The sequence below is a fragment of the Pezoporus wallicus genome, unplaced genomic scaffold, assembly GCF_028554395.1.
Source record: "Pezoporus wallicus isolate ANWC-B61680 ecotype Strahan unplaced genomic scaffold, APGP_CSIRO_Pwel_v1 contig_5935, whole genome shotgun sequence".
NCBI lineage: Eukaryota > Metazoa > Chordata > Aves > Psittaciformes > Psittacidae > Pezoporus > Pezoporus wallicus.
Window position 1 is genome coordinate 1,286,134 of NW_026637215.1, and position 10,631 is coordinate 1,296,764.

General features: G+C 39.7%; 1 protein-coding gene across 1 annotated transcript; it reads right to left on the bottom strand.

Moving 5' to 3' along the window:
- Nucleotides 1-704: 704 nt before the first annotated feature.
- TSEN2 (tRNA splicing endonuclease subunit 2) lies at nucleotides 705-10,353 on the bottom strand. The gene is made up of 11 exons (XM_057404214.1): nucleotides 10,133-10,353; nucleotides 9,243-9,324; nucleotides 8,448-8,484; nucleotides 6,139-6,652; nucleotides 5,930-6,007; nucleotides 5,317-5,367; nucleotides 4,488-4,626; nucleotides 3,280-3,316; nucleotides 2,534-2,645; nucleotides 1,486-1,575; nucleotides 705-1,006 (listed from the first exon to the last, which is right to left on the bottom strand). The coding sequence occupies exons 1-11, from the start codon at nucleotides 10,304-10,306 to the stop codon at nucleotides 947-949; spliced, it is 1,374 nt and encodes a 457-aa protein (XP_057260197.1). The 5' UTR covers nucleotides 10,307-10,353; the 3' UTR covers nucleotides 705-946.
- Nucleotides 10,354-10,631: the final 278 nt, after the last annotated feature.

Consider the following 10,631-nt stretch of genomic DNA (forward strand, 5'->3'; position numbering starts at 1 on the left):
AAGGGCATGAACTTGTGGCTGGGGCATCTTGCTGTCACGGGGAAGGTCACGTCCTTACTTTCATGGAGGAATCTTACCCTGCAAATCCCAAAGAGAGACAAATACCTTACCACATGGGGAAAGGTGCCTAACACCTAACTTTTGCCCCAGAATTAGTTTAAATCCTTGCACATTCTGGGAAGACTTCCTCAATTCTGAGCACTGTCTGTGAAAAGAAGCCATTAAATCCCAGCACTTAGGCATATAAGAGCAACGTGTGTCAACGTTCACTACTGTGACAACCGTGCCTCTCCCCACATCTAAGTTTGTGCAACTTCATCAAGGCTGTGAAGTCAGGTTCTGGTTGGAGAACCAGAGGTATCCCAAAAGGTTATGTGGCTCACTGTAATTACCAACCAAAAACCAGCATTAAACTTGGAGACTCAAGTTGAAGCTCTCATTTGTGAGGACATGCTGGAGCCTGTGCTGAGCTGCAGAATGAAGTTAGCCTTCCAATTCCCAAGTTGAACTCTGATGAATCTGTGAGGTACTCCCAGAAAACTGTTTGAGCCCTCATTGCTTAGGCTTTGAGGCAGACATCTGGATTTTGGACTTCAGTGGCTCTGCAGGCTGTAGTGCCTGTTCAGCATTAACGTCAGAGTACTTCCAATACCACTACTAATCACTGCAGCGTAGCCAGCACTCAAAACATACACTCTGGAAGTTTTAAGGAAACAAACAAGTTGTTTGATTTGGGACACAGCTTTAATATTTTCCCCTTCATATGTTCAGTTATTCAATACAACATCCTCTCCGGTAAACAGAATATACCCCATTTTAAATAGCATTTATACATACCAACTGGCTGTTTACAGAAACTCTCCTGAGGCAATGGTTCATCATGAGAAGATCAGGTAAAAAAAATAAGAAGTGGCTTTAAGAAAAGAAGTTTTTCCTATCCTGTCAGTTAAAGTTCCTCTTTCTCACAGCGCTCACGGGAAGAAACCCAACGAGTTACAATCAGCTCCTGAAATAAAACCCAGCAGTTATTATGGGGGGAAAAAGAAAAGAAAAAGGTACAGCTCTTCAGTGAGGGATGGGGATGAAGCCTTCAGCAAACTGATGTGTATTATGTGCGCCCTGAGAAACTCCAGTAGATGACTAATTTGTTTCTAAGTGCGCTGGTCTCTCACACATTTTTCTCCATTTTTAAGCATGCATTAACTTCACAGGCTCCAGAAACATCCCTGTATGCCCATGCAAATGCTTACATTCACACAAGCAGCAACATTCTAATTTAGACGAGATCATCTTCAGTCTCTTAAAAGCCTGCAAGGCACTTCTCATGCCTTGGGGCACAAAGCAATTTAGTTATTTCATTGCGGCTGTGTGCAAAAAACAAAGCATGCTAAAAAGCAAGCAACAGTTCCAGGGGGCTCATAGAGTTGACCGTCCAGCTGCTCCTAAGCAAAGCTACACAGCCAAAGGAGAGAAGTGGTTTCTCACCTGAACCTTAATTCTTTTCATACATTCTGGTGTTGACATGTCTTTTTCAGTCATGTCAGAAGGTTTAATCAAATAGCACAACATCAGTTCCTGTTGGTAAACAGAAAACATGAATACACAAGCTTCAACTGATTTCTTTCTATACAAGTTTTCACAGGCTGAGTTGGACTTGGGGGAGACCTTAGAGCAGCTCCAGTGCCTAAAGGGGCTACAGGAAACCTGGAGAGGGGCTTTGGACAAGGGCCTCTAGGAACAGGATAAGGGGGAATGGCTTTAACCTGCCAGAGGGGAGACTGAGCTGAGCTCTTAGGCAGAAGCTGTTCCCTGTGAGGGTGCTGAGGCGCTGGCACAGGGTGCCCAGAGAAGCTGTGGCTGCCCCATCCCTGGCAGTGTTCAAGGGCAGGTTGGACACAGGGGCTTGGAGCAACCTGCTCTACTGGAAGGGGTCCCTGCCCATGCCAGGGGCTGGAGCTGGATGAGCTTTAAGTGCCCTTCCAACCCAAACTGTTCTAGGATTCTATGCACTTTTAGGTTAATTAGAAATGCAGATTCCAAGTTTCCTGTAAGATGTCTTCTGCAAGACCTGTATAATAATCATCTCTCCTTTTCCTTAGCAAAGCATAAACTAGAATTACAACACCTGAGCACCATGGCTGCAAGTATGGAAGCACTATATTTGAGGTTCCATCAGAGAGAAAATCTTTTGGAGACTTTCAGCATCGCTGTTCAAAAGAAAGTCCTTATAGATGGAGAAGGTTTTAAAAACTTCAGTAGCAAACAGGAAACAAATGCCCCTTCATCTTTCTCCTGTTCATGACACAGCTTTTAACTTTCCTGCAGATGACAGAACTTTACTAAGCCTCCTCCAGAATTCGTCTGGATATTGTCAAAAGGAAGCTTGTTTGCCTACTGGCAACTCCACGTGTTCTTCAGCAGACCAGAAACAGAAGGCTTCTCTATCCAGCCCCACTCCAACTCCCTGCTCTTCAGAACTAAACTGAACTTTTATCATTCTAAAGCTATTTTAAACCTAGCATCTGACACTTACCTTAGAAGCATTAGCAGTCGTTCTGTTCAACCCAGACAAGGTCTTCCAGCTGAGTGGTCTGCGAAGAGAGCCTTCAAAATTATCATCAACTAATTCAGCAATGACAGAATAACTGGAAAACAAGGAAAATTCACTGAAATAAAATTACCGTTTTAGGAAGATCACTAAACTTAAGAATTAAAGCCTGAAAACTGGTGTTAAACAATATGCTAGCATGCAAGAAACTTAAGTATCTTTCTACTAGGAAAAGAGAAGAGATAAAGCTGTGAATATGCTCACTGGAACTTTCCATTCGCACCCTTCTGCTGATGTTTGTAGCATTCTCTTACAGACACCATTCTGAGGTTTAATACCAGTTCACTATCTAGTTCAACCTGACTAGCTAACAAATAAAGACAAATGTCATCCCTTAAAAGGTTTTTTTCTTCCAAATTATATTAATAATCCCTGCCATATATTTTCAGAGGTATTACTAAATCACTTTCCTGAGTGCATTCATCATATGAGTGCTAAATATGCTCATTGCAACTTTGCATTTTTAACGTCTTGCTACTGCTACATGAGTTCAAGGAAACTGAATCATTTAGTACCTCTGCTAAAAGAACTTTTTCATTTCCAGTATGAATGCATCTGGCAAAGTATTGTGAGTGAAGAGTATGTGTTTAGCCAGGCAAGATACTAAGTTTGTGTGAAAAACTTTTATTAATTTGAAATTAAGAAAGTAGACAGAAACATGAGCTTCAAACCTTGCATGATAGAAGGGGGGGCCCTTTCGATACAGCACTGAAAGGAAAGAGAAACACCTTAGTTAGATAACCACAGAGTTCCCATCTGAGTTTAATGTTCCATAAATATTTTCAAATGCTTTGCAAGTTTTAACCACACACAAACTTTAACACCTGAATGCTGAGGGAGTGGGGGGGAAGGGGGGAAGAGACAAAAAATCCCTGGGAGCAGCACAGGGGAGTAGCAGGCAAAAGATAAAGTAGAAGAGCCAAAGGACAGTCAGCAACTGCCACAGGAAGAAGTTTAGGATGCCTTTTTTCTTCAAGAGATTCATTCTTTTAATACTGTACTTGCAACAGAAGTTGAGTCACTGGAGTCCAAGTAAAATATCACAACAGGCCATTGAATTTCTGTTCCAAGCAAGCATTTTCCACAAGTTTTAGGAGAGGCACAGGGCACATGTTCTTAGACACTGCACCCCAGAACCACTAAAAGTTCCTTCTTATGGATATACAAGATTCATTGCAGCTGGACTGCTGTAACTGAGCTAAATGGTTACTTTTTCCATCTTCCCTTTGTCATGAGCACGTAAGAGGGGATTTTCTTTAACTATCACAGCTTTTCTTACGCAGCTGGCTAGCACACACCTCTCAGGAAGAGAACAAGCAGCTCTTACTTAGCAAGGGATTAAAGACACTACTAATTATTTATGTAAGATTAGAAACTCTACCCTTAAGAAACAAGCGAGTACTTTCCCCCATCCTCCCCTGCAAAAAACAACTATACCATACAGAAACAGCCTTAGCTCTAAGTTAAGCAGAAGTCCAGCTTCCATTAAATGTGATCAACACTGAGATGCATGGACTTTGATATGAACTGGGATCTAGATGCAAACCTGCTGTTCCAAAGACTGTACGTTAACAATGCAGGTGTGTTCAGAAGGGGACAGAAAAACTTGGGAATTCCAGTAAAACCCTCTATTAATTTTTAACCTCATGAAGCAAAACAACCTTTCAAGCTATCTTTTCAGCTACTGGATACGTGATGTTGTCTTCCACTTACATCCCAACTCCTGCTGAAACACAGTCCAGCCAAGAATGCCTTTTTACAACTGCAAGTAGCAAAGCCAGCTCCTTATTGTTGAATTCAGCTTTGGCACTGGAATCTTGCTCTGCCTGAAAAGAAGTCAGCTGCAAATGATTCCATGTTTTCTAAGGAAGCTACTCACAGAGATCAGTTCCATACTTGAGGCCGACTTTGGGGACCCAGCCCTTGCTGCGGAAGTAGTGATAGGCCATGTAGGTTGTTTTAAAATCAGGCTTCACTTCGCTGAAAACTTCCCATAGCTTCAAAATAGTGAGGGGCTCCTAAAAGGCATTAATATGTATTATTATTAATATGTATTAATATTTATATGTATTAATATGTATTAATATTAATCAGATTATATGTATTAACATTAATCAGCTAGAGACTACTGTGTATAGTAGAGCCAAATAACCAAATATCAAATATCACAGTCAACTGCAGAGAGCATGAGCTTCAAGCTATAAAATATGGAAATCCCTAGATACAAGACAGAAACCTGTTGCTGCATTTAGTGAGTGGTTTAGAGTTTCTTTAGCATTTCACTATCAGTCTCATAATGCCCTTGTTTAAATGAATATCTAAATCTTAAACTAGAAGCATAGGTTTCAATTATTTGTCATTACATTAACAGTAGCTTGATACAGATTAATACTTAAAATGCCAAGGAATCTTTCTGTTTCAGGAAAGAGAGACTATTCGCCATATTACTCCTCCCAAACTTGCTTTCCCCTTATTTTCTGCCTAAGGTACAATCAAACCCCTTCTCTATAAAAGCTGTGCTTAAAAGCTTTCAGACCAGTATTTCATAAACAGAAATGCCATTATAGGAAGCTCCTAATTACTCTGTTGGGTATTTCCTCCTTCAGAATTAACAGCATAAAATATGTCGTAGTAGGTAAAAATTTCAGACTAAAACATACTCAGACTAATGGTATCACTGGCAATCCAAAATTAACCCCATCTCTTACCTCACCATAATAAATGCTTAAACATCCCAGAGCATACACCAAGAAAAAAGCCTGAAAAAATAAACAGAGTAAGTTTAACTGACAGCTAGACTCTTCCTGTAACTTATATTCCATGCAAGAGCAAAGTCTCAAATTAATTTTACACAAGAATCCTAATGACATCAAGACAAACAATTTGCCTAAAAGTTTACTTTGAGATTTGTCTCCATGCCCTTTACATTTCAACAGAAGCATGGGCTGCAGACTCCTGAAGGCAGTGTATAAACTAGCACACGTGGGTGTATTTAGAGACAGCACAACTGAAACATGATGCATAAAATGGTATATTCCTGGTGTTCCTATACTGAAGCCCTACCCCTGGTGTCCCACACGTGGGATTATTCATGTAAAGCAAATGGGATTGGACCCAACTTTTCTTTTTTTTTTAAACCAGATCATGTAATTATCACATTTAAAATAAGTTTAATGACCAAGACAGTCTAAATACTTAGGAGACACAGAAGAATCCCGTACCTTAGAAACGGGTATTAAATTACCTTTAACATAGATTAATGTTTCATTTTCAGATTAAAAGGGAAACAAGTTGTACTGTACTTGAATCACTGAAACATACCTCTTCCAAGCTGAGCTGTAAGTATTCAAAAATCCTAAATGGATTTCTTCGGCACACTAGTTTTTCCTTCTTGACAAGCTACAAGAAAATAAACAAAACCCAAAACCCCAAGACTCAATCAGTATTACATTAACCTGGAAAAAATACTGAATTCTGAAAGTGGTGCTGATATCACTCTTCTAAAAGATTAGGATACTCTTTATCCTTACGCTTTCTTGCCCATGAGCAGTCTCATCTTCAGGACATACACTGCATTCTTCTTCCTCTTGCACCAATACATATTCTGGAGCACATTCTTTTGACTTCATCATTGCACAAGACTTTTGCTCAGTGCTCTCTTCTGCCTTGCAGCCACAGTGTGCAAGAAAACCATGCTCCTGGCAAGACACTTCAGCTTTCTCTTTCAAGTCACTTTGTTCCTGTTTAGGGCCACATACAGGATCAAATGCTGGATCTCCTTCCAAACACGCTTTCTTGCGGCCGTTGTCCTCATCCTCAGGACTTGGGTCTACTACATTTCCAGTATCTGCAGAAAGCTGCTCTGTGTTTTCTGTACTTGGGCCCATTCTGTTGCAACTAGCACCGCTCTGTTTAGCTCCATCCTCTTCCAACAGTGGCAGCTCAAGAGGCTTAGTGTAATTTTCAAGAATTTTGGTAACTGAGCAGCCATCAAGTCCTTGCTCTTGCAAAACGCTTTTAGCCCACTGAACATGATACTGGTACCTAGCAAACAAGTAACATAAATGAGACAGTCTAGGGAATTGCATCCTTTAATTAACATCTTAAAAACAAGCATCTTAAAAGAAACCCCCAAGATTCAGCACTGTTCACAAACCAAATCTAAACGCACACCCCAGTAACTGCTATGCAAAATACAGGCATGCACAATGGAACAGGAATCCAGTCTTCAGGAAACTCTGCTATCTCGTCAAGACTCTGCTATCTTCTTTGGCTTTATTTTGCCTTTTAAGTTCCTGAAGTAACAAACACTGTTACTGACCTCATCGCTGCACAAGAACCACGCACTGAGTTTCACAAAACAAAACCCTCACCAGGCCAAAAGCTCCCTTCTCCCATGGAAGCATTAAGCCTTAATTCCCTGCAAAAGCATCTTGTTATCAGAGCTTGCATGACTAAAACAGACAACAAGACTTTGCATATAGAGCTCTTGCACACTTCATCTATCATACAGTTAACTACTAAGAACAGTATCTTCAAAGCTCTGTTTTAGCTACCTTTGCAACAGCAATGGCATAGCGAAAACACCAGTGTAAAAAAATCTTCAACACAAACTACCTTCAGTTTTAACCAAAACCCTCCCATCCCTAAGAAACAACAAAAAACCTATTGGTGAGATAATGACTGAAAGCTGTAAATATTTCTAATATATTTCAGTTATGATAGGAGTTTTTAGTTTTATTTCTCCTTGGAAGTCAACATCAATGTCCAGCTGAAGGCATTAATCTTCATCCTGTAAAAGCTGCAGGCAGATGAATGCAGCTGTCCTTACCCAAACCTGGACAACTTTAGTATATTCTTTACTTCCCAAACCAAAATCCTAACATGGCGATTACAGACCATGTAATGAAGAATTACAAATGACAATTAAATGCAAATTTCATGCGTCGATATAAAATGTAAGTCCCTCTGAAGTCTCATAAGAAAGCTATATGATTTAGTACTGTACTTTGTGTTACAAAAAGTAGTTAGACTCCTCTTTCTCATGTGATTTAATTAGCATATAATTTGCACTTACAGATCTTTACCAAGACTAATCATGTTGCATTTTCTGCACCAATGTAATTACACTGCCATTGATGCTCAGCTGCATTTGCAGGCACATAAAACAGTCACAGAGTAGACTACTACTGCAGTAATATTGCTACTCTTTGTCTTACATAAAGTTGAGGACTGAAGGAGAATAACTTCTACATTTAAATAAAGTAAAATTTTTAGCGTTATCGTAAGATTAAAGCAGAATAACTGACTGGCGCACTCTTAACACCTCATATGCTATTGAAGTGGAATAAAATAAAGATGTGCTCCAACAGTGCTTTGACAAGTGTTAAAAGAGACTTCTTTTTAAAACAAGGTAAAACGTTTATGTATCACAAATGTCCAAGAACTACTTCAGCTCACACTATAGTAATTCAGTAAGGAAATCAGTTACTTTAAATAACGTGCCCCAGAAACTCCTTTTGCCTCCTCAGCTGAGGAACAACTTTATTATGCTTGATATTATCATGAATTACTTACCCATACTACTATGTGTGCACTCAGTCTTGGCTTCTATTCAGCAATTAATATCTGCAAGCTTACATGAAAAGCCATGCTGAGTATCCCCTACTCTATTTCTAGTTTTAATAATGTGATTATAAATGAAGTAAAAAGGAATAGAAGTCATCATCATTTATACATCCCACAATCTGAAAGCCAGGAAGATGAAATATAAACCAGAATCTTTTCTAAAACAACCAACCCCAAACCACCAAGAATAAATTAATGTAAATTAACTTACTTTTTAGCTGTAATTATAGGCATGTTTATGTTAGCACCTGTAGAAAGAAAAAATCATACATTATTTCATCAATATAAAAGGTTTCCATGTGATTTTGATCACCAAGGTAAGCTGTAGCTAATAACTACTCCCATTCTCAATTCTTGATGCCATTTTGGTCCCACTTGTACTGAAGGACACAGCAGAAACAGGAAAAGCACAGAGGTAGCAGCCTGCACACGAGGAACAATTAAATGCACTATCTTTCTCCTGCCCGTAAAAAGACAATTATGGAGGGATATGATAACATCCGGATATGTCTACTGAGGCAGAACTGTCATGGAAAAGATGAATGAAGACTTTCACTACAAAATAATGTAATAAAGTAAATGACTACAGAATAAAGTCTGTCAAATCCAAAAGCAGACTAGATGCAATTGGCTATAAGCAGATTAAATTTTACATACCCTTGCCTCATAACTCCATGACACTAAAATCTACAGTAAACCCAAGAAAAAGTGGACAGCTACAGGAAGAAAAGTTCAAGGATGACAACTTCACTTACATAATTCCTAAGCAACAAACCAGTGAACACTAGGAGAATGCACTAAGGGTCTAGTGACATGAGTTTCCTGCTCCTGTGCTGTTCCTAAGCATCTTGTACTGGCTATCATCAGGTATGAGGAGAGAGATCCTTAATCTGACCCAGTAGAGGTATTATTTTTCTATGTGCAACCTAAAATACATCTTCAATGACTGGAGAAAAATGGAAAGCACCATTGGAAGAGGATGGAAGAATAAATGGGCACAATTTACCTTGCCACTTGGAAACCAGTGAAGGATCTGAAATGCTGTACACTGGCCGACTTCTTGAAAGAATGCCTTTGCCAAAATAGCCCTTCAAAGAAAAGGAAAAATCCTGATTATGTCACGACACAAAAACTAACTTCTTTCCAAATTATAAGACATTGCCTGCCAAGATCAGCTGAAAAAAACCCAACCCTGAAATTCTGCAGCATTTAAGCTTTGCCTAACACTTGCTGCTTAGCATCTGGTACCTAGTTCAGTATTAAACACCTGCACTCAAAGACTTAACCAGTGGAGGGTGGTGAGACTTTCTCCTCCATCCTAAATATTTGTCAACCACCACCTCCAAGGAGACTTCTGAAAGCAGATGCAGAAGAAAACACCCATGTATCAACATGATGACAATGCACGACAGAAAACAAAGAGATGGCCAAAGCTATTGCCTAAGAGCAGTGGTGAAAGGGTACTCACAACATAAAAGGCTTAATTTAGCTTGATTTACTCAGGAAGAAATCACTCTGAAATTAAAAGAATCCTACAAGCATTTCTAAAACATTAATATTCCAACCTCCTAGGCTTTAAAAACAAGAAAATGCTTTTGCAAGGTTGAATAAAATGTTGGAAAAGAGAATTAAACGTAACAAGCACAAAGTCCTGCAGGTGTTTTTCAGCTCACAATGTCACTTCATTCCCAAATGTATTTGCGGGGATAAGCATGAAATACTCTTCACATTTGATGCAGAATATGTATTTTATAGCAATTTCAGGAGAGAAGGGAGATATGGACAGTTACCAGAGGCTGAAGGGGATTGAAGGCATAAAGGCAGGCAGATTTTAACAAGCATTACGCTTTACCTATGTTTAAAACACCAAGAATACTTTGGAAACAGGGTACGGACCTTGTTATAAAGCTGCTTGATATCTTCAGGGTTTGTCACAATAACATTGTTAAGAAGGATTTCAGCCCGGCACATTCTGAAATCCTTCCCACCGACTTCCACGGGAAAGGGAGATTCATAGGACTCAAAAACTCTTCTTTTCCTTCTTGGGGGATGAAAAGCTGCTGCTGCCATTACCTAATATGGATGTTTCCTCCTATGAAGCAGAAACAAAACAGTTACTGTTGAGGAGTTAAAATTCACCCATTTTTATGCTTCAGCAATATTCACCTGTATCTATCTAATCTATCTCTCTACGTGTTTTTCCTCCTGGGCACTGCAGTGCCCCAGTTCTCAGCCAAGAGCACACTGAAGGTGAAAGGCGAGCCCTAGAACTGCTGAAAACGCTTCAGAAGAGCAGACGAATGAGCCGAGAAGCAAAAACCACGGCACGCGCGTGCCTCAGTATAACCTGTTTTGAGTAATTACTGCAACGAACCCCAAGGAAAACGCAGCGGCT

What these genes read in the sequence shown, in the direction of transcription:
- TSEN2 (XM_057404214.1), bottom strand. Translation starts at nt 10,306, where the DNA reads ATGGCAGCAGCAGCTTTTCATCCCCCAAGAAGGAAAAGAAGAGTTTTT. An exon ending in TACAGCTCAGCTTGGAAGAG is followed by an intron (nt 5,368 to 5,929) that starts GTATGTTTCAGT and finishes TTATTTTTTCAG; the next exon opens with GCTTTTTTCTTGGTGTATGC. An exon ending in CGACTGCTAATGCTTCTAAG is followed by an intron (nt 1,576 to 2,533) that starts GTAAGTGTCAGA and finishes GTTTACCAACAG; the next exon opens with GAACTGATGTTGTGCTATTT.